The 24,702-nt window shown below is 42.2% G+C and overlaps 1 protein-coding gene across 2 annotated transcripts in view; it reads left to right on the top strand.

Annotated features, from left to right (window-relative positions):
• gramd4a (GRAM domain containing 4a) overlaps positions 1 to 24,702 on the top strand; it is a 59,452-nt gene that overhangs the window by 15,240 nt on the left and 19,510 nt on the right. For both annotated transcript variants that reach the window (XM_028450781.1, XM_028450780.1), the window contains exons 3-4: positions 5,444 to 5,564; positions 23,140 to 23,260. In XM_028450781.1, the coding sequence (XP_028306582.1) occupies positions 5,444 to 5,564; positions 23,140 to 23,260 (242 nt within the window). The remainder of the gene's footprint in view (positions 1 to 5,443; positions 5,565 to 23,139; positions 23,261 to 24,702) is intronic.

Genomic DNA, 24,702 nt, shown 5'->3' with positions numbered 1-24,702 from the left:
ATATGTCCATATATATAGATAATATGTTGACCTTTTAGTCTTTTTTTTTTTTAAACTGTAAAGATCTATATTTTTTTGTTCTAGATGCTTTGCTGCCTTTACTTTCTCACTTTGAACTTACACATTTAAACCCTATGATAACAAGCCTTACATTCATAACAAAGTGACCAACTTTCTGCTTAAGCCATTGGCAACATGTGAGCGGGTGTCTGTGAGCCTCTACATGCGTTGCTATGTTGCTGCTGAGAGTGCCTGCACATTTCAAACATCACAGCTCTGATGAGTCACAATCCAATGCCCCAAAATAGACCAGTATAGCTCCATTTCCTGCTGGGACGCACACAGACACACACAAAGGAGGCATGCTGAAGACACTGTTGCACTCTGCCATGGGGAGGATTGCATCTTCACCATTATTCTATAAATCCCTTCTGGCTGCTGCTCTTCAGCCCACTCTGACATGAAAGTGGCTGTTTTTGCTTTCCATGGTCAGATCCCACGGTGTAGGTGCAGACCTCACCTTTATTACATTATTCTCTATCAAGAGGACCTCATGACACGTCACTATTTGGCTCACAGATACTGAGCGATGTGCATCAGGGGGATTTAGATAAGAGGGTAACACTTTACTTGAAGTTTTATACGTAAAGGCTGACATTACGCTGTCATTATTATGACATGATACCTGTCATTAGTATGAAGGTGTCATGAAGGCTCTCATTAAGTGTAATTCATTACCCTAACCCAGGTAACCTAGGCAACTGGCGGCAAGGTGGCCCTCTGTCCAATTTTGTGCAGCCCCCAAAACACATTCCCAAAAATGTTATTTCAAGAAGTTGGAAGGAATATAAAGCCTGAACAAATGGACAGCGAAATGCACAAAGTACACAAAATACACACAAAAAATTCCAAAAATACACAAATTGACAACAAAGACGGATGCAGCAAAATGACAACAAAAACACAAAACACAACACATTGCAGAATAGCTCCAAAGACACCCAAACAAAATGACACAAAATGACAGGAAAATACAGAAAACAACAAAAATACAGAAAGTGACCTAAAAAACACACGAATAAACAACATAAATGCAGAAAATGACAGAAAAATTCACAAAGTTACAACAAAAGCGCAAAAAAAATTTACCAGTGGCAGCCCACTGCTCCCCCTCAGGGAAAATAGGTTAAATGCAGAGAGAGAATTTCACTATGGTGATTATTAATAATGTCAGACTTATGTATGAAACTTCAAGTAAAATGTTACTGAAAGGGAAACCAGTTTATACCCTGGACTACACTAGTGTTACCCAGGGGGTTCAATGACCATTACTAGATTTATTGACTAGATTTATTACTAGATTGCTGATTAAGAGTCCAGTACAACTTTCAAAGCTGTGTAACAAAATATAAGTTTAAAGCTCGCAGCTAAGTAGCTTAAATCAGGACAAATTTCAAAGCTTTGTCTGATGATGAACACATGAAGGCTTTAAAGGTGTGGTCGCCAACTCATCGATCGCGATCGACTGGTAGATCTTTGAAACATTCCCTGTGGATTGCTTCCCCCGTGTATGAAGGTGTGTAATTGCTGGGACACCTCATCCACACAGTTGTACCGGTCAGAGAGCACACAGCCACAGCATGACAACAGTGATTAACTGTTCATTATTTGAGTGATGTAATGGGTAAATGATGTGATGAGATGGTATTTTCCTCATGAGCGCTGAACATTTGCGGGGTGTGACCCTGGATTTCCACTAGATGCGTATCTGCACCGAAACTGCTCCGTTACATGACTTCAGCGCAATCTGCAGTCCAGCAATCCCCACCACCTCCGGTTTTGCTGGGTATCTGTTGCAGCAAGCAGAGGGCAGCATGGACTCAGGACATCCCACTAATTCACATGTAATCGCGCGATACATATGTGTGATTCAACCAAGGATAAATGCAATATTTATATGTGAAATAAATACGATTTTAAAAGTGCTCTAATTGGGCCAACCATGGTATCAACGGAAAAGTCAAGTTTTATTTCCCTGGGTCCGAATATGTGCTCGGTTTTCGGAGAGAGTGCGAAATAGGCCCGTTGGAGGTCCCGGAAGGTCGGTGTTTTCCTCCTTGAACACGTAGTATTTTGTTTTGAAAATATTTCGTATATTTTATTCTGTGTCTATATACTACTTCCTGTCCCGTACGGGCTTATTTTTGTTAACTTGCTGCAGCACAGCTCCAGCGTCCAGCAAAAATAGAAGTGCTGCGTATTTACATGACTCAGCAGTGACGGTGCTGTGCTGAAGCAGATTCGCATGCGACACATTGATTTTAATGGAAACTTATCAGCTGCGTTGCTGTTTCGCAGCAGTTAGGGTGCAGTTACGCATCCAGTGGAAATCTAGGGTGACAGAGAATATTATTGCTCGTACATTCCGCGGTCAGGACGCCTTAGCGGCCGAACACAATGGTGTAAAAAACAATAGCTGCCCGTTTAGATGCCTAAACAAAACCACCGGAACACAAATGAAACATAGCACATGTATAATAACCGCAGAAAAATAAATATATAAAATAACACATATGTTTTGGCTGATTATTGTTTGTGTCGATCCAGTCCTTGTATTTTTTCAGCGAAAACGGGCACATTAAATTGGCCAATAAGATCAAATGATACAGCCAGTTTAATATGCTATTTAAAGATAGCATTTTGGGTTCATTATTTTTTAATGTTGGACCAAAGCATTTAATGTAATTCATATAAAATTAGCCTGAATAAAAAGTGTAAAAGTGGAGGTAAAATATCTTTTTCACCCATCTCCATGTGTTCTAAGAACCTCAACAACATAGTATTTGAGGTTTATTTCCCAAACTTGCCTGTTTTCCACAGTTTTAGCCCTCTGAAAAGTCACTTTCTGAGCAGTTCTAAAAACAGGCTGTTTTGGGGCCTGCTTATGCATATTCATGAGTAGGCATGTCTGTAGACGCAGATTTCATGCCTGACTCTTGCGAGAGAGATCAGTGATCACCAAAGTGATTCTTTTGCTATCCACACTCTTGTTATTGATTTTAACCAAACAACTGCAGATTACAGTAAAACACATAGCTATTAAACTGGCTATTGTGATTGTGAGTCAGACAAACATTGTTCCAGGGTGTGTGCGCGGCAGCAGCAGCGGAGTCAATCAGCTGAGTCAGCTGCTTCAAACACTCACCGGAGCAGCTGGGTTCTACTCCGTGGCTGCCCACTGCTCCTCAGGGAGGGGTTAAATGCAGAGAACACTTTTTGTGTATGCAGCTTTACATATATGACAATAAAGTATAATGTATATATTAAACCACTGTATTTGTTTTACCTGTGAGGCAGTTTGTGTAGGGTAGGAGGAAGTAGGAATGTCAGGAGGAGGAGTTTCCATTAGGTGACATCAGGTAGCGGGAAAAATCCAACTCGCCTGTTTGGAGCTGACTTTTTACAAAATGTGGAATAACAAGGGAGGGAGGAAACAGAACTTTTTCAGCTTTGACCTTGTGAATGAAGCTAAAGGAATGTATATCACTGTGGCAAAACCATTATAAAGATCCATCTTTATATCCATCCATCTTCATGCCCGCTTATTCCCGTTTATCAGGGTCGCGGGGGTCTGCCGGTGCCAATCTCCGGCTCTCATAGGGCGCTGGGCGGGGGTACACCCAGTCCATCACAGGGCAACACAGACACAAACAACCATTCACTCTCTCATTCACTCCTATGGGCAATTTAGAGACTCCAATCAACCTTGTCATGTTTTTGGATTGTGGGAGGAAGCCGGAGGACCCGGAGGAAACCCACGCAGCACGGGGAGAACATGCAAACTCCACACAGAAAGGACCCAAGTGTCCACCCCAGGGCTTGAACCCAGGACCTTCTTGCTGTGAGGCGGACGTGCGAACCACTAAGCCACCGTGCGCCCTCATTATAAAGATAGTTTTTCATAATACTGGCCCTTTAATGAAGAGGACAGCAAATAGCATCTTTAATCTCACATTTGCTGCTGTGTGAATTAACAAACTATCCTCAGCCCGCAATGGGTTTTTACCGGACTTAAATAATATTTTATCCACGTGTTTATGGATGTCGACTGGGCTGCAAAGGTAATAAATATCAAACAAATCATTATAGTTAATCAAACTGAGTCAGCTCATTGAGCCAGAGTGCACCACTGCTGCTGAATGATGGGCTTTTTGAGCAACAGAACGCATTACACATTCAGCTGAAGTCTCACTGCACAGCATCAAACAAATTACACCACATTGCAGGCATTCCTACTGCCAGGGAGGGGTTTGCTTATGAAAGCTGAAGGAACTGATGGTAATTTGTTGTTAAAGGGCTGTATTTGTGGAATACATGTACACTCACCTGGAAATGGACCGTTTTGCACAGTGATATTCAACAACTGGTCCTTCAGGATTGTAGGTTGATGCTGGGTTTAGGTTTGATTTTGCATGCATGCTTGGGTCATCAGTTTAACAAATGTTACATTGTTGGAGTATCCAGAGCATGCCTGTTATGGAGTGGTGGACATTTAGTGTTAGAGCAGGACATGATTTTAGGCTCACTCAAGGCGGAGTCATGGATTCAGGATTTGGGGGGGGCGGGGGTACAGTAATTAATCAGCCGATAATCATCTCGAGTGACGTCAGGGTTTGACCCAGTTTTCGGTTTTGACTGTTTTCGGTTTTGACTGAGAGCGAAGCTACTTCATCAATTATCAGAGAAATGTGGTGATGCAGTAGGAACTCCCTCCGATTTCTGTTTATTCATTTTAGAAATAGATTCTCCAATCGCCTTTTCTCTTTTTTTTTTCTTTTCTTTTTTTGGCATCTGTGTTTTCTCCTGCGTGACACTCCCAGAATAGGCTGATTTGTTTGCCTTTGAAGTGCTTCTGGGATTCAGGGATGATCCGTCGCTCTCCTCGCTCTGTCTCTCTCTCTTCTTCCTGCCCCAACCAGCCCATTTTCTGTCTCACTCTTCACATCTCTTGCAGACATTGCAGTAGTGTGGCAGCCACACGCGAACCATGCTGGAAGCAGTCGGTAGATGCTGCAGCAGTGAGTGTGTTATTGTGTGTGTGTGTGAGGAAAGTGTTTCTTAAGCTCACCTGCTCATACAGCCACCCTTCACTCCCTTCCTTTCCCTATTGCCCCTGTCATTCAGCCAGTTGCATGAGGTTTAAAACCCCTTAGTCATGGTTTTTTTAGCCGTCTAAGGAAAGGGAGGGGTATTCTCTCTCTCTCTCTCTCTTTCTCTTTCCTGTTTTCCTACTGCATCACTCCAAGGGGGAGAGGAAATGGTGTGAGTCATTCCACCGCATGTGTGGGACTTTCTTACTCGCGTAATGTCATGCATCCTGGATTCTAACACCAACATCTTTCATTTTTTGTTGTTCACGTTGTGCATGCATTTGTGTGCACAGGCTGGTTCGGGGTCTCCCATTATGGCCGCAGCCCTCCAGGACTTCCAGAGGTCAGAGTCTGACAGGCTCAATGAAGTCAAGGGACACTTGGAAATTGCCTTACTGGAGAAACATTTCCTACGTGAGTATGCATGGACTGTGTTTGATTAGAGCTGAGCACGTTTCCTGACGCTTTTCATTGGGATATTGATATTGAAAATCCTTTAAGTGAGGCCATTGTAGCTTGCTTTTAATTTTTTTTTTTTTGTGATCAATTTTGATCAATTGCTCAAACTGTTTTCATACGTTTTTATTTTGTTGAAATTCAAGAAAATAATTTTTACCCATTGAAAGAATTTTCTGGGCAGCCAATGTAAGATACAGTTTTAGTAAGTTGGAACCCTTGAGCCTACATTAGGACTATTGTGAAGGCCTGCAACTGCTGAAGTAATACTTATTATCAACACAATAATTTAATTTTTTTTTTTACTTCATGCACTCTGTGAAAGAGTGCATTCACATGTTGTGTTCTTCATTGCTGCAGTTTTTCGTGACTAAATGCTGATATTTAATGTCACTGTAAACGTAACAAATCTTAAAGGGGACATATCATGGTTTTAAATCCTTCCTTTTTAGATATAAATCATACAGTTGTGGTCTATATAAAGCGGAACTGCACTGCTTGGGTCTGAATTCCTCATTATTATAGCTCCCCAGACCCCTTTTCTACCCCTTTTCTGATGTGCTTCTAAGAGCAACTCGTTTTGGTGCGGTCTCTTTAAATGCAAATGAGACACTTCATACCCTGCCCCCTCTCCAGGTTCAACTCCACCCTGCTTGGCCATTTATGTAGTTTGATAGAAGAGATATGGCTATGTAGCGGTGCAGAAAAAGTTTATTCACACGTTATTTACACAATGTCAACAACGGAATACTTGTCCATCCAGCTTTACATGTTTGAGCCAGGGTCTGACCCGGCGGAGCGAGATGAAGATGATGATGAACCTGCAGAACCCTAACAAGTGAGCTAACACTAGCACCGAGCTAACGCTAGCGCCAAGCTAACGTCATGAAATGCATTTTAATACAGTTTTTGTCAAAGACAAAAACGGCAAAATGAAATGACTAATGAAAACTTTAGACTTAAATTAAATCACGTAGGCCATATCATCAAGGATCTAAAACGAGCACACAGCGCTAACATATGAAGACGGTGCAACTGCTAATGCTAACAAAACAATGACAGGGACGTCTTATCATCACACTTTTTAGCGTTATTTACAGCTTACCGAAGTGCTCTGTTCATCGTCTCCAAAGATAGAAGGAATTGAACCCTCAATCAGACAAAGTCTTTCTGCAAATCATTCTTTATACTGGCGGAGGTTGCTGAAGCAGTCATCCTTGAAGTGCTGCGCGCACACAAAAATGACCTTACCCACAGATGTGGGTACATTTCTGTGAAAAATAAAACTCAACCAGGCACTTTGAAAAGGTTCTGATGCTGGGAGACGGTGTAATGAAGCGTGTGGGTTACTACATCCAACAACCAAACATTTTGATTTCTCGTCTCGTAAAATAAAAATAAAAGCGAGAAATAAAAATGGCAGATTGCTCGAAGTGTTGGGCCTGGAGTCGATGTCCTAATTTGGCAGTTCAGCTGACGTTATTGTTCAAAAAACGTAATAGAGAATCGAAAAATCGAAACAGATTGAAAAATATGACCAAAACAGAATATAAAGATATCAACGGAGCACCTGAAGAGATTAATTTGAACTTTTCTGTGCTTCTAAACAATCTAAATATACATCAAAATGCATTTAAGGGCGAAAAAAGTGGATTTAGCATGATATGTCCCCTTTAAGTTGTGATGAGTGGATCTTTCAGAGTTTAACAATATGATCAACCATGATGGTCACACTCTGTGCAGGGATTTTTCTTTGTTTTGCTTAAAACCTTGACTGATGAATACTGAATACTTATCCTAATCAACATGAAGAGGTTAAACAGTTCAGTGTCCTCACTCAGCCTGGGCAATATTTTGAGATTCAAGATATATCGAGATTTCTATTTTGGCGATTTAGAAAATTACAATATCGCCTTTAAAAATATATTTTACAGCCTATTTTGTATTCAAATACTGATTTTAGGAGTCGCTGTTCTCGTTTCAATCCATTTCTGAGTGTGTCCTAACCCAGACCTACCCCTGAACAAGCCATCATATAGAGCTCACTCACACATGCTGTCTCTTATAGGAAAGAAAGGCAAAAGTGGCACAGATTGTGCCTGTGAGTCATTTTGCATCATCAAATTTAACCAAGAATTGTCTTTGTGTTAAGACTTTAAAAATATCGAGATTTATATCGTATTTCACCATTTTGAGGGGGGGGTGGCACGGGGGTGGCACGGGGGGTGACTTGTACCCCGTTGGAACCCTGTTGTGCGAGGGGGGAGGGGGGGTGCTGCCGTGCTCCGTGGGGCCGGTATGGTTCGGGGGGATGCCGCGGGGTGGGTTTCCGACAGTGCTGCTCAGCACGTCCCTGGGGCCCGCAGTGCCGCGTGCCGTCTGCGCCATCTACTGGTGGCTCGCTGTATGGAGGGGCCGGACTCACACCAGACAGGCCTCCTACATGAACCAGGTCTCAAACATTGTTAGGCACATGTGCAAAGCTATAACGGTGCACTTGGGAACCCAATACATAAAGCTGTTAACAACAGAGTGACGTCCATTCACTTGTGGATAACATATTTATGCAGTTTTGTGTGAATGTGTTTATTTATTTATTTTTTTAATGATGATGTGTGGATGTTAATTTTTTTTCAAACAGTGGAGGGTGGATATATGTTTATAAAAAAACCCAGCTATTTGTGGACAAGACCTAAAGCTCTAGTTTTGATTAATTCAATCATTAGCTTGATTTTTAGCTTTAAATGCTACATACTCAGTGGTGTGGTGGTTTCTTATGGTCAATTAGGTAGTGCAATGTTGAAAAGGGTCCGGTCTGAAATGCGGCGCAACGTAGCGTTCCAAAAGTTGTGTAATCAAGTACACCGGTACGGCGGTATATTAAAAATTAATATCCTAACGAAAATATATACCAGTATTTGGTATGAACCGGTATACCGCCCAGCCCTACATGCAGTTTAAATTAACTGCAGGTACAATTTATTTATTTTTTTTTCTTTTTTTCTCTTGTCTGCACATTCTGTCGAAGGTTAACACTACAAGAAGTGCAATCTTTTAACAGCAATGCATATTTTGTTATTGCAATTAAATAAATTTATTTATTTCATTGCATAATTGTGACCATCACCAGCCCTCCCTAGGGAAGGGTAAGAAATACTTTATTAAAGGGAGGATGTAAAAAAAGAGAGGGCAGTGTTACACCAAGGTGAGGGGTTGGAGAGGGGTGGGGAAGTTAACAGGGAAGAGGAATACAAGATAGGAAATGGAATGGGTGGGGAGTAGTCGATAGATTTCAAGTGATGCGATGTGAAATTGTGGTTGTGTATATTGTGCTTATTGTTGAGTTATCAAGCCAGTTTGGTGACCAGTGTGCGGCTTAGGAATAATGGTGGTGGCTGTGAGCAGAGGAAGAAGTGAGTGGAAATTCCATAAAACAGGTATTTGGGAACAACGTGTCTGTGGTTGAGCCCAGTATGAGTGTTATCCCACAGCCCAAGGCCAGTGCATCCATGACAAATGTATTTCCAAGAACCGCCACTGCAAAACCCACGAGCCGCCCCCGGGCCCCGGAAGCAGCCAGGCCAGCAGCAAGAGCGGGCAACCCGGGGGCCCCCGGCGACCACCACACGGCCAAGCAGCCCCCCGAACGCCCCCAAGATCCCAAACCGAGAGGCAACCATCGCCCCCCCCATACACACCCGAGAAAGCCCCAAGGAGCCAAGGACCCAGCGCACCACGCCACCAATCCAACCCCCAACCCCAGACCCCCCACCCCATCCCCCCCCACCCCCCCCACACCCCCGCGCCCAACCCCCCGAGGGGAGGGCCCAGAGAGCTCCCCGCCCGAGACCCCAGCGGAGGAGCCGAAGCCCACGCCCAGCAGACGACCAGAGCCACGCCGAACGGGCAGCCGGCGGGCACCCGCCGCCGGGCCCAGAGCCAGCAGGGACCCGACCCCAGGCCAGAGGGACCCGGAATGAACGCAGCACCAGGGGCAGCCCGCCCAGGGAGGACGACCACACCCCAAGCCGCATAAGGCACCAGGGGGCCGCCGGGAGTCTCCCCGCCGGCCCCCAGGCACCCCAACCTAGCCCCCCATGGCGCCCCAAATCACCTATTGTTGATGTCGCCCGCGCCACGGGCTTTAGTTTTTTTATTTTTTATTTATTTTTTTTTAAAAAAGCCAGGGCCCCCTCCAAGGGCCAAGCCAGACCGCCTTGTGCATCCCCAGCACCCTGCCTCACGGGGCACTGCCCAAGCAGGGGCCGTACCATTAGGTATGCAAGGGCGCGGCACGCGGCACCCGCCCCGAAAGACCCCCGCCAGGACCGGCCCGGCCAGCCAGCCAATCACCCCGGGCCTCAGGAGCACCCCCCGGGACCAGGACCCCCCAAGGGCAAGTCCCCGGGCCAAGCCCCCCGGGACGCACCCCCCACCCCCGCCCAGGACCCGGCCACAGCCCAGCAGGACCGCACAGCCCCGGACAGCCCAAGGCCAGCAGCCCAGGGCCCGCCGCCCCCCGGGCAGCGCCAGCCACGGAGCAGCGCCACCCACCGGCCCGCGAGCAACCGGCGATCCCCACCGCGGGGACGGAGGCACCCCAAAGGCACACATCAAGTGCGGAACCGCAGCCCCGAGCCAAAGATGCCCCGGACCCACCCACCAGTCCGCCGATGGCAGGACAGACCCACCAGGCGGCCGACAGCAACCTCCACCACCGGAACAGCTAGCGCCGCCCCCCAGTAAACAGCATCGCTCCGAGGCACCTAGCAACCCCGCCCCAACCCCGGTGAGGACACCAGCACACCCCCAGCACACCCACCCCCCAAACCGGCGAGGCAGGCCGCCCCAGGCCCGCACACCGCGGGGCCCGCCCCCAAGGCCACCAGCCGACGAAACAAGCACCAAGCCTCACCCAAGGGGAGGAAGCGTCCCCGCGCTCCACCAGGCCGACACCGCCCGGAAAGACCCCGCAAGGAGAGACCCCAACAAAGCCCCCCCGAGACCCACCGCCACGCCCGACCACACCATCCTGATGTATTTTCACTCTATGTAGTGGCCCAGCCACCAACAGAGGGGCCAGGCCCCCACCGGAGAGGCCCAAATATGTGAGCCAACCCACCACCCTGTTATGGTGCCTCTCCATTCCCCAATGGAGAGGCACTTCCCTATCCCCTGTGTGAGTGTGTGTGTTCAGTGAATGTATGGGGTGTAATTAAAAGAAGGGGGATGGAGGGGAGCGGTGCTCCCCATCCTACCTCTGTGGATATACGTGTATGTGGTGTAATAGGCCGGAGGGTGTAAGTGAGGGTACACCCTCCGGGGGGTGGCATGTTGAGGTGTGATTAAAATTGGAGGGATTAGTAGGGTAACTAGAGGTGGGAGTGCCGCCCCCACGCCACTACATAGTGACACAGGTGGCGGCCCCCTCCACCCCCAGTCCCACCATCCAGCCCCCCAAGGGTTGGGTATGGGTGTGTGGTGCATATTGTGAATGGGCCAGACCAGCTGGGAGTGAGGTGAAGTGTACATGTAGGAGGACTGTCCGGTGCGAGCCGGGCCCGTCCGCGTGGCGGGCCACGCGAGATGGTAGATGGTGCAGACGGGCAAGCGGTACTGTGGGCCCCGGAGCAGCAAAGCCGGAGACCCGGCTTTGAAAAAAAAGCCGGCTTTGAAAAAAAAACAAAAAAAAAAAAAACTGCAGGTACAATTTAATGCTCTATTTCCACCCATGTTGTCTCAGCACTTCATAGACTTTTATAGCTCAGGGAGTTATATGAAGCCGACATTATATCGTTAGAATTGATATCGTCATTGACTACAGCTGTAGTATGCTTTTGTCTGTTTATTAGGATAGTTTTGTCCTGCACTGTTACTGTTGTCAGGCTTGTATAGTAGACTGAAGTTGTTTTTCCCTCCCATTCCTCTTGCCAGTATACCGTGTGTCAGTGGGAAAGCGAGGGAGTGTTGTGTGAAAGACAATACCTCAGGCTACATCCTCTCATAATTCCTGTGGCCGAGCTGAAATGGGACAGATTCATTTCACGCTGACAGCATTCCAGCTTATGAAGACTCCTCGCTTCACTTCTCCTCTCCTGTTTTCCCTGCTCCATTCCTTTTATCCCAGGATTCCTCTCTGCAATTGTATTTTGTCATTGACCTTGTCTCTTCTTTAAATGTTGTTGTTGTGACAGTTTCATTAGATCAAATGGGAGATATAAGATGGCAGTTCCTTGACATTTCCTTGCTGTTTGTAAAAGGGTAGTGATGGCTCCAGGTAGTTCTTAGTTTCTTCTCTTTCACCCTTTGATCCCATTTGATTTCCATTCCGCTCAATCTTTTATTCAATCTTTGGCAATTTAAATTGGACTTCAGGGAATGCTGAAGCATGACAGTCCATTAGCAACTAATGGAGTCTTGAGCACTTAGCCTTGTGCTTAAAGGTCCCATATTATAAACAGGAAGAGATGTGTTAAAGGTCCCATATGATGCTATTTGTCACCCATCTTCATTTGTTCTAAGAACCCCAAAAACATAGTATTTGAGGTTTATTTTCCTGTTTTCCAGAGTTTTAGCCTCTGAAAAGTCACTTTCTGAGCAACTCTACACAAACAGGCTGATTTGCGGCCTACTTATGCATATTGATGAGTGGGCGTGTCTATAGACGGAACACTGACTTTCTCCTCCCAGCACGGTGACGTAGGGCCAGAGGACGGCCCGCCCTCCTCCCACCCACTCCGTAGTCGAGCTCATGCTGCTTTATAAACACGAAACATAGCGTGGGGGCGGGGCGGTACATACATAGTCTGTAGAAAATAAATACATAGCACTGCGCGAAGGACGCTGAAATGCTCACCTTCGTGGGCGTGTCTGTTTACATGTCAATCAAGGCAGAGAGCTTCCTGGAGGCGCGGCTTCTCCAGCTCAGTTCCACGTCAAATTTGTCATCAAAATGGGAACGCGTCATCAAATTGGAGCGAGGTGTTTGGGCTCACCCTGCAGTAAGAAAAGAGCAAATCACCCTCTAACTAATGATTGAGGGAATCAATGAAAAAAAACACTTTGTGCATGTGTATGAAGCCCTAATAGCACTTTATGTTGTTAAAAGCTCAGATAAGTCCATTTAGCTTAACATGGGACCTTTAAGTCACCGTCAACTTGATTTCCTTTGCACTGTTTTCTACTGTCATGCACTACATCCTCACAGTAAACACCAGACGGGTGTAGAATAATTTTGATAGACAAGGTTGTTTTTCTTTTTCTTAGTTCGGTCCAATGAATGGAGACTCTCATACTTGTATACTGATTGTCATTAGCTGAGGATATTGAGATTAGTGAGCTGAAACTGAACAGGCTATTCTGGAAAAAACAGGGCTTTATGTGTTGTGTAATAGCTTTTCTGGCAGAACAATAATCTATTTTGTGACTTGCCACATTTTTCATAATAAGAAATGCTAAAGCTAACGTGTCAATTACTCGAGGCTTAATCTGCGATAAGATATCACCAATACCCATTAAACCTGACATCTTTAGGCCTCGTTTTAAAGACCATTGACTATATTTTGTAACTATATTTCAACACTAACATAACATGTAAGTGGCTTTTCGTTTTGACGTTAACGAAAACCTGAGGAAAAATGAAAACTTGAACGGCTACAGCAGTAGTCTTTTGCTGTTGTGAAATGCTTTATTGTGGAAAATTGCTGTAAAATTAGCTGCATCTAATGGAGATCTGAACAAATGACATTAAACTGCAGCCATCACCTAAAACAGTAGTGCTTATTTTATATTCCCTCTGATATTATTGTTTATCTCAGATAAAGATAAAAATGATCATACTTGATGATAATTATTTGTATTAATAATAAAATGCAAACCTTTAACTATTCTTTATTTGCAGAAAAGCGTATTTATTGTTTTTGTTAAAAAGTATAATGACCCAATGTCTTGATGACACATTTCTTTCTTAAATGCTTTGACATGATTAAATACGTGAGCTGCCCTTTGTAACAAGGAAAATATGCAGCCCCAAAGCAATATTATAACTCTGTTTTTTAGACTGTTTTTATTTCTTCATGTTAGTCTTTTTAAAGAGATGAGTCACATTCACAAAAGCTGTCTTGCTTTTTCAAACATGAACCCGGTGGGGCCAAGGCTTTCTGTTTCTATTCTTGCTCTTTTGGGCTTTATAGCGGTGCACACTCCACCATAGGGTTAAATGCATTTACTCCTGACATGATATAAATGGTCTTGGACTAAGGGTTGGAAATGGAAGAATTTTGTTTCATGCATGTTCTTGGAGAATATGATAACACCCGCAGAAAAGACTAGAATCTTTGGAGCAGAAAGTCATAACCCTTCAGCTTCGAGTCAGTGAAGCAAATATTTATTTATTTCAATTATTTAAAAGGGACAGTGTATATTAATTAATTTAAATATGCTGGAATTAGCCAAAGGCTACTTTCCATCTGCAGTCCCTGGCAAGTTGGAAGAAATAACATTACAATGAAAATACAAATGAAAAAATACAAAAAGTGTACAATGCTATAGAAGAATTGAACACACTAACAAGATACTCTGAGAGGACACATGCAATCTTAAATTTGTTTAATTTGTCACATAGGCCAAGAAACAATAGGAAAGTTTAAACAAATAATTATGAATCATTTTCAGGTTCGTTAGGTTATCCAAGAAGATACTGTATTGTAACCTCTTTCTTCATCGCACTTTTTTTTATTATAAACCTGAGTTCTGAGTGTTTTGTTTTTTAGGGTAAAGTTTTGTTCGAGCAGATTAATTAATTATGAAAAAGTAACTAAATTAAAGGAAGGAACTCAGATTTATCCTTTAAACCTTGATAAGCGCTGCGCTTTTCTGAATTTGCATTTATTCCAAGAACAGATTTAAACTGAGTAGGCGTCTCCCTCTTTCCGATGTCCTTCACTCTGTTGCCCAAAATAAATATAGGCCCCGTATACTAAAACCAAAACACACTGCTTGAGTGTATTGTCTCCGGTCTTCACAGGAGGTGTGATTTTTCCTCTCTACTGTGCTCTGTGTCTTATCCCCCTTGGTGTTTGTGACTGACCCGCCCTGTTCCCAGAACTCTAGATTGGTTAATTTGTAACTGTTTTTCCAGGTGTGAGTTCACATAAATGGAAAGCCAACAATGCAGCGGGGGTTGTGAGTGCCTTGGTTCTTGTTTCCATTTCTTTATCTCCATCCCTCCTCTGCAGGCCTCTGTTCCCTGCTTCTCACACAGCAGACACTTATCAGATTACTTTAAAGGACCGGTATTGATTTTACTATTGAATTCAACCATCACCTCTTTTTACTCTGATGATGGAAAGTGCTGGAGAAAAAGGCTCTTTTGGAAAACCTTACTTTCTTCATAATTAGTACATTTTTAGGTCTTGTTTCCTAACATTTCTTCTTTTAGTAAGTTTGACTGTATGAACTGTTCTAAAGACTGAGTAACCATCTGTTGTAAAGCTTGGGTTACCAATTAGAAATCTGCAATGTTTTATGTGAGGTAAATATACTGTGTAGCAGTAGCAGGTGAGCTAAACACTACTCATTATCTTATCATGGCACTTGTTGTTGACCTGTTGGTAAAAGCCAGTTTGACAAGGATCAAGAACCTCCCACTGTGCAGTAATTTGAAAACGTATAACTCTAAAGAGGGACAAGGAAGGAGGTCTGGGTCATGAATAGTTAAGGTCTATTAATGATGGAAAACCGAGGGTGGTCTGTGGGGTCCAATCCAACAGAACAGCTGCTGTGTAGCTCAAACTACTGAAGAGCTTTAGTGCTGTTCCAGATTGAGAGGTGTCTGACTATTTTAGTGCATTGCAGCTGCAAAAGATGGACAAAATATGAAGTAGGTGATCATAGTGTTGCCTATACAAAATTAAAGTTTGGGGTGCAGGAGAAAAGTAGATCAGAGTGTGCAAAAAGAAGGAAAATATATAGTATAAGTGCTTTTTTACATTCTTTGTAAATTGTATGTGCTAAATGTTGTTTACTTTGCAAGCTCTATCAAAGATCATATATAATGCTCAACTTGTAGAGTAGCCAGGAGTAGAAAAGAAGGTGTTCATCACGGAGACACGATTGCTGCCATTTAGTTAACCTGCAGTAATGACAGATGTGCCAACAGGTGTTTCTCTAGTAGATTTTCCTCCTCTAAATCACATCGACTCGTACCCCGGTAAGTCTAATGTTATCGCCATTACATCTTGTATGTGAATGATGCTATTGGTTTTGCATCCACTCATAAATGGCTATTCCCCATGGATTGTATTTTAAGGTACAAAATTTCATTTTGTTTATTGGTAATTAGGAATGGTCCACCGATATTACCTGCCAATATTAGGCATAAAATGTAATATCGGTCAACATCGATATCGGTTTTTCCACCTATATTAAAAAAACGATGTGCTGTTTTTTGAGACATCATATGACAACAATTTATTTTGCACTGATATTGATTTGTGGAATAGATTTAGTGATGCATTACATTAAAAGGCTTAAGCTGTTATTTCCATGGAGAATATATACAGTATACAGTATATGTATTAGTGTTGAACAATATCTGTATATTGGATATCTGCAAAAAGCTAATCTCAAACATCCCTATTAGTAATACATTAAACACATTTATGTTATATACATGTCTAGTGCATGTATTGCTTCTAATCTAATTTTTTACAAGGTAGTGTATATTACTAAAAACCATATTTGAGAGGATATTTTCTTACAGCACACAAATGGCAATACATTTTTTCATCAATCATTGAACGTTTTTAAAGTTGACATTGCTATTGATTCAGGCAGGATTTTATATTCTCACATTGACGTGGATCCATTCTATATGTGGAGTTTATTGGTTTCTCAACTATTGGCTCCATAAAACTGGAGACTGCTGAATGTGGTGGCAATGTTCTGGCTTTCGTGTGTGTAGGGTGTGAGGCTACTGACTATTGAAGGTCACTACAGGAAAACTGGCCACTGCTGGAGTTTTTTAGTGACTGGCTGATCGATATGGTGTCCGAGCAGCTGCCCTACATCACACCAGGCAAAGGAACTCACACGGAGAGGCTGCACACTAACAGATTCACTGATGAAATCTTTTATTTCACTGCTCTCTCTGTGTCACTGTCCTATAAACAATTAAATTCCCTCAAATTGAGTTCCATCTCGGAAATATTAGCGCACACACATCACCCAGTTTTGAGTGTCCCTTGAAAGTACACTTTAGAATGAAACATCTGAGAAAATCAGATGCCCTACATCCATATTAAATGTTTCAAAGTGGTTCCCAAACTGGGGGTTGGGGGGTGCAACTTCATGACAGGGGGAGCACATGTTTTTTTTCTTTTAATTTTATTCATATTGTTTTTAAATATGTGATTGAAAATGTATTTATTTGTATGAGATTTGAAGAATAGTCCTATATTTAATGTAATAAAAAATGTGATTATGATTTAATATGCCGCTCTCCGAACAAGCAAGTGGCTCCTTCCCTGGCCACTCAACCATGGGTTGATAAGGTAATGGTTATCTGTTCTACGTCAAATTCTCGAGTTTTAAACTGTAAACAAATCTTAGGTTTCACACAGACATCCACACGGCATGCTGTCAGCCTCCCACACACGGCCTGTAAACGAGAGGTCAGTGAAGGGTGTGAAAGATCTGAACAACCCCATCTTGTGTAATGTAAGGAGAGTGGTGGGGAAGTTTGATTATCCGACATGAAATCAGCTTCATGTTGTACTGCGTGAAAAGAATCAGTGAGATGTAGGTCATCCAGAGGTATCAGGGTGAGAGGGGAAAGAGGCCACAGAGAGGGAATGGCCTTCTATATAGACTGAGCACAGGACACAGATAAATGGGGCATTTTGTATTGAAAAACTCTGCCAGTTGGTCTTCATCCTGGTAAAGTGGTAAAGATATAAAAACATTATAACCCCTAGCTTACTCATATCAGACATTGACAAGTGATTGGACAATCTAAACCCTGTATTATTGTGATACTACATTCAGTTTTTGTAGAAATTAACTCTACCTTTTCCGTCCAAGACAACCGAGTAGTGTCTAACTTTGAGGAAAATGGTAACAATGAGTGACTGGTGTAAAGCAGCTGATTCTCTCACCCTCCCTCTTGCTCTGTTCCTCTTTTTCTGATTTCCCCCCTTCCAATGCCCCCACCTTCACTTTATGAAAGGAGCCATTGTAGCTGGCCTGGATTGAACATATTGCACAGTACTTTTCCTTTGTAGTTTTAAAGTCTTTGCATGTTTAAAAGGAATGCAATTTGTGTTCCTTATATGGTGTATATAGTAGTCATACATACATTGTCCAGTTCACAAACACCTTTACAAATGCAAGACATTCCTGCAACAAATCCCCAGTCCTGTAAACCTGTATCTACGTGCAAGGTTGCTTTGCTTTGAAAAGCTTCAGTTTCCACATAAATCTCAGGTTCCAGGTACTCTTAGTGCGTTGGCCACCAAGCAAAGCCCCACCTCTTATCCACTGCCCCCTTCTCATTTTATCGAGAGTCCAGCTCACTCAGACCCACTGTGATGACTGACCTTCACCCTGTGTGTGCATAGAAGCCTGGCCTTTTTACGGGTTTTTCATTTTTACTTTCTGTTCGGATGGGACTAAAGGAGGTGCAGGATGTGCCGAACCTTTGATGAGCTTGGAAGACTCTGGGTATCTCTAGGCAGAGATTGTAAATGAAATGAGCTGGGCCTGGATAAAGGAACCCGTCACCGTGGCTAAATTTCACGAAAGAACCAAGGCAGCTACTTTGCCGTCACGATCCAGTGGATGGACTTATCAAGTAGATGGACATGTGGGAAAGTGCAAGATGGAGGACTACACGTTTGACAGCTTTGAGCTGCTTTACAGTGGAACTGTTGATAAGCTCAAACGGCATAAAAGTAACCTAAACCTCAGTGAGTTTGTTTGGTTTGATCTTACACAATTGAAGGCAAGAGATACATTTACTAAGATTCAAGATTTTGATTAGTTTCTATCCATCATCATAGCCATAATGAGTTAAGTTTGTGTAACTGAAGGTTTGTGCCTTCTTTATGCCAGACTCTCAATTCACATTAATCTCTTTTTTATTGTGCTATAATTACATCTTTTGGAAATTTTACTTTTTAGGGGTCTATAAAGAATGTTATCTGCAAGTTTTCAGATGTTTTCTTTTTTTTTTTTTTATTGAACATCCTTCTGTTTGACACAAACAATATGGATGTTTAACACTGTTGAACTCACCTTTTAATGAAGGTGTCATTGTAAAGTTCTGCAGAATGCCTGACAAGGAACCTCACTTTACAATCTTGTGTATTGGAGCAGGTCATCATCTAAAACCTGGTCTATATTTAGGTGAACCTGTTATACAATAATGATCTTTTTTTGGTCTTCTACCACGGAAGTATGTCTAGCTTTCCAGCAGTCAGAAGTTACTACAATTAATAATGACAATTCCAAACTTCCTATTTAACCAACTCCCCATCCGTGTTTTTCAAAAGGCCTGGTTGTGAGCTCTTAAATTGGCTGCAGTGAACGTATCCCTTAATGTGTTAACCAGATGTCAATTTTAAATATAGAAGCCGGTAATCCAGTTTTAGAAGCAGAATGGACATGGTGACAGTATTATTAATAAGCTCTCTAATGCCCAGGGCCCCAGCGGAACAGGGAAATGATTGTCCTTCGGCTTTATTTGTCTGCCATGCATTACATATTGTCATGCTGTTCTGTGTCGTACAGTGGCCCCTCATCACATGCAAAGGTATCGACTCTTGGAATGAGACTTCTCCCTTTTTAGTATCAGGAAGGATATTGTCTGTGTGGAAGGAAGGGACCTACAGGGAGAAAAATGCCCATAGAATTATTAAATGCATCAGAATGATAAAGCAAGTCTAAGGAAGGCAGCAACATATACATTTAGTACAGGAAACCTCAGGGGAAGGAGGGGAGTGAAAATATGGGGTAAAGGTTAACAAACTAACTTGTGTGAAAGTAAGGACAGCACTAGTGACTGACATGCCAAATGTAAGACTGTCCTGTAAATGTTCTTCACTAACACACAGCACACAGTCAATTAGGTGCACCTGTTTACTGTTTAAGCTAAAATTCAACCATGGCTAATACTTGACGTAATCAGGCTTGTTGAGGTGACCACATAATCTGCTAAAGTTGAAGATGGTGTGCTGGGGTTTTTACATAAATCCATCTCCAGTTTTTAAAGCAAACATTCTGAAGGCGAAATGCTGGATAAGCCACACCAACAGAAGACCATGTGTCCCTGTCAGCTAGTATTGGGAAAATAAGGCTACAGTGAAGATAGGCTGACTGAAATTGTACAATTTTGTCAAAGTCACAGTGTTCTGGATTGCTGCCTCATTAAGACAGTAGGCTCAGAGTTTAGTGCAAGTCACATTGAAGCATGAATCAATTCAGCCTTTTGTCAAGAGTTTTTTATACATATTTGGCCCTTTGAGCAGTCTAACTAGAGTATTGTTGCTAATGTTTTGCCATGAGGACATGACTCATCTGGTTTTCCATTCAGATTACTCAGATTTGAAGGAAAAAACAGCATTTCTATTAAAAAATTTTTTTCAAATCGTGATATTCGTTTATTACTCTAATGGCCTCCACAATCATTCTATCTTGGAGTAAATCCTTTGGGATCTGTGGGATCGCTCGCTCATATGCTATTGCAAAAACACATCATCTCATGACAGTCTAATTCCAGCTCACGTTCACTACTGATGGGTGAACAATTCAACACTAGGTTAATTTAGCTTCATAGTGATAAAGGCAGCAGACACCTTGGTTTCAGTTCTAGTGGTATACCTGTCAAAGAGTCCTTGGACAAGACACTGAACCCTAAGTTGCTCCCATTGGTAGATGAGCACCTTGCATGGCAGCTCTGTCCCATTGGTGTGTGAATGTCAGTGTGAATGAGCTGTTATTGTGAAGCACTTTGGGACTACCGGTACCTCAAGGTTATAAAGTGTCAAAATTGCAAGTCTCCCATCAGAGTATAATTTCCAGTCTCATGGAAAACTTTAAGAACTTTATATTTTTATGTTTAACTTTGTGTTGCCTTTATGATCTATTGGGGGTAATGTAAAACCAGTCCTGCCACAAACTTTTACATTCTTCACCTGAGTTTTAAGCTAGTCACAAAATAAAAATTAATTGAAGTTTGAAACACATTTAGTCAAGGTGAGTAGATAAGTGGTCTTAACATGCATTAATGCTAACTTCATCGGATTAGATCTTTATACTCTGAGGAAATATAAAATTTTTGGTGTCCACCTACGTATAGCCTGAAAACACGAATGCCGCCTTAAGTGGTGTACACGTATAAGATTTTTCTAGATCTGAAGAGATTTATCTGGTGCAAATCCCGCACATGAAGATAAAAATCAGGCATAGAACAACTTTGAAAGTACTGGGTGTGGTGTACTCTGATAATGTCAATACAGCTCACCACACTATAACCATTCTGTCCTACCAATGATCTTTCTCTATGCCGGAAATCTTGCATGATCAAATTTGATTTAACAATGTGACCTAAAGCTGTATTCGTAGCAAATGAGGACTTTCTGATCCTCTACTTAAAAAAAATGACTTGGGACGCAACCTGAAGTCGGTGCTCCTACTTGTAAAGTTGGAAAAAATTCTAAAATCATACGAGTTAACCATGTTTGAAATATTTTGACGTGCTACTGCTGAACTCAGAGATTGGAATTTTTAGCTTGGAAGGCAGATTTCTGAGTTGGCTGTAACACAACATTACTTGTTTCTCAGTTTACTCCCTGATTGGCTACATTCTGTTCCATGTTACAAATCAATGGGTCATGAGTTGGGACTCGTTGGCATTCACCACATGAGGAGTTTTGGTTGTAAATATTTAGCAAGTTTAACATTTACAGTTGTTGGCCCAACCTGGTTCAGAGCCAATTGTTGGGACAACTTCACTCTTAACACGCCTCAGACCACAGGATAATCGTACAAGACATAAGATAACTTGGGATTGCTATCCTTGGACCTTGGTCAGAAAGGTGTAAAAATCAAGACAAAAATGGCTTGATTGTGTCTGTGTACCCAGCTTTACACGTATGTGCCTTATTTTGCTGTAACCTTTTTCTAAAAATGTTTTTCAAGCTTTCTGCTATGATTTGTGTGCAAACCATACTATGGTTTGTTCAGTGCTTGTTTTTTGGCAAAGCATTAACTACTCATCCTATTCTGCCTACACCAACCTTAGTACAGTTTTTTTCAGCTATTTCACTAATAGGGTTACAGTTGGCCTTTGGCTTTGGGGCACAGAGCACCCATGACAGCATTAAGCAGCTTAGCCCTTTGCAACCTTTGGCCAGCCTCTTATGCACACACGGACACATAAAGTCAGATGAGGTGCTCCCTGTCCTGTTTTTTTACTCTATACATCATTTGATTCAATAGGGTATGGTTGGTACAATAGAAGTCTAACCAAAGTGCTGTTAGATTTGGATACAGAATAGCCCCAATAATCTCTAGCATTTGTAGTCATTGATTATATGGGTTGTAGGATGTAGGTTGTGAGAGTAGTTGCAAAATTCTCCTTAAATGACAAAACTCCAAAAATGATCCAAGAAAAATAATGGAATTGTTAAGTATTCTAGGTTGTTGCTGGAGCTTTTGCTTTAGGGAGTTTTAATAATCAAGTTTTTGTTTTTTATTTGTTTATTTATTATGATTATTTTTTTAAAAAGGTTATTTTAACCAGAAAAATAGACAAAAGGGAGATATGAAATTTGGCAAAGATGTTGTGATATCCATCTATACATATATGTGATGAAGTGTGGTTAGGAGATTGTAGGTCAGGACATGGGAAATGTTTTATTGGTTGGAAAGTCACCAATGATCAGCCATCAACTTACGTTTTTAGGGATGCTTGAGGGTTGAGGTCTATTTTTTTCAAGTAAATTCCAAATGCTATGCTTAATAGCACAGTATGCTTAATTCTCTCTGCCAAGTTGGAAGATTTGTTTTTTGTTACGTTCTCACATGTGGATGATCTACCTAATCTTCTGTCAATTTTGCTTTCTTTCTTATTAGAGAACACTGAGGCTTTCTGTTGTTTTTGTCTGAGCTTCAGCACATGTGCACACTTGATTGCAACACCTCCTCCAATATTCATGTGTCCATTTAGTTTGTGACAATAGGCTGAGAGAAAATACTGCTGATGTTGCACCCCAGGCTTAGAAAGTCCAGAAACCTGAAACCAATTGATAATTAGAGCCTGTTGTTGGAGGTAGTAGAGGGTACAGGTAAAGGTGAAGGATGAGAGATGAAATGAAAGGTAGACTTATCGATCACCTGGATGCCATTGAAGTTCAGTCAATGGGTCCACATGAAAGTTCAATACCTTTGTTCATTCTAACCACGTGGGCCACATTTACCTCTGCCCACCACTTAAAAGCCAAGCTATTGACCTTTTTAGTGTCCTGTCTTCCAGAGGAGGAGCTGAGAAAACTGCGAGAAGAGACTAATGTGGACTCCTTACGACAAGAGCTGGAGAAGGAACGAGGCAAGAGGTTGGACCTGGAGCAGAAGATGAATGAGGTGCTAAAAACCAGGTGAGACAGGATGATCAGAAGTCAGCGTGAAATGCATTGCACACTTAAGTGGATAAAAGATGGAAACAAAATGTCTCGAGGAGGACTCGGCTCTGAGGAAACGAGGAAATGTAGACACTGCAGTTATTGAAGTTATCGTTTCAGCAAAGGTTATTGCAGGTCATGTGCGTGGGTTTCACTAATGCTCAGGGCTTGTTTTATAAATAGAATTGGTAGCTTGGTAGGCGGGGAATTTCTCAAGGAGGTGTGTTTGTGTGTCCATTTGGAAGAAGATGAAAGACAGTCACATGCAAGTCACCATGCATCTGCACAAGTAGCTGATGACAGGAAAACCCTGTACACCGCGGCTTTGTGGGGTCAATATCTGTGTACAGTTACATGATGATGCTTCTTTATGCATGGGAAATTTCCACCAGGGATCGTGGAAATATCATTAGGAAAGTATAGCCACAGAATTACTGTCAAGGCTTGTTGATGTATGTAGTGTCATTTTCAATTCATATTAGGGTACATACAGAAATATGATTATACTAAGTATGTACTACTTCTTCTCACTCTTTTTTAGAAATGTAAACTGAATTGCAGAAATGTGTTCAGAATCTTTTTGTTTTCTTTGTTTCTTATGATATTCTGTTTGCAAATAAAAATCTAATAGTCTAGACCAGCGATTCTCAAGTATTGGGTGGCGGACCTGTACTGAGTGGGTCGCGGACAGCTGGTCAATACTTAATGTCTCTCATGTTGGACTTGTCTTTTATATTGAAAGAAACGTCTTTTGACAGGCATGCTGTGAAATGCATGGTGTTGGAAAATATATACAGTAAATTTATGTTTTAAAAAACGATTGTGTTTTCAACAGCTATTTTTGAAAAAATTAATTTTGTTGGTTGAATTCTGAAAAAAAAAAAAAAAGAAAAGTGGGTCGCAATGTAATGACTGGCAAAATGTGGGTCCCAGGGTGAGACCAGTTGAGAACCCCTGAATTAGTCATTGAAACAGGCCAGTGTTGCTGTAATGTTGTTATACTAAGGCATAATTTGCCAACTGTAGCTAAGTGTTTGAGTTTAGGATTCAGTTTCTGCAAGGTTTTTTTTTTGTAACCCTTAAATTTGAAAGAATCTTAAGTGGCCAATAAACTTCCTGTATATGGAGTTATTCATTTTGAGCGGTCTAAGGACAGATAAAGGTTGGGCTTTCAGTGCCAATCATTGGCCACATTTACATGGGAGCTTTAATTCCTCTATAAAGCAGACTAAAAGTTAATTAATTAATTTAATACCGAATTATATAATTCCTCTTTCTTGTAAACACTTAACTTGCTTAATTCCACTTTAAGTTAATTTGGGTCATTTTGCGCATGTGCGATTTACCGCGATGATGACACAATCCAAGATGGTCGTCCAGATTAGAGCTGAGACTTTTTTTTTATAGGCCGTGGCTAT

Source organism: Gouania willdenowi, chromosome 6 (genome assembly GCF_900634775.1).
Source record: "Gouania willdenowi chromosome 6, fGouWil2.1, whole genome shotgun sequence".
NCBI classification, from domain to species: domain Eukaryota; kingdom Metazoa; phylum Chordata; class Actinopteri; order Blenniiformes; family Gobiesocidae; genus Gouania; species Gouania willdenowi.
The sequence above is the reverse complement of the archived record's forward strand: the minus strand, read 5'-3'. Positions and strand labels throughout refer to the sequence as shown.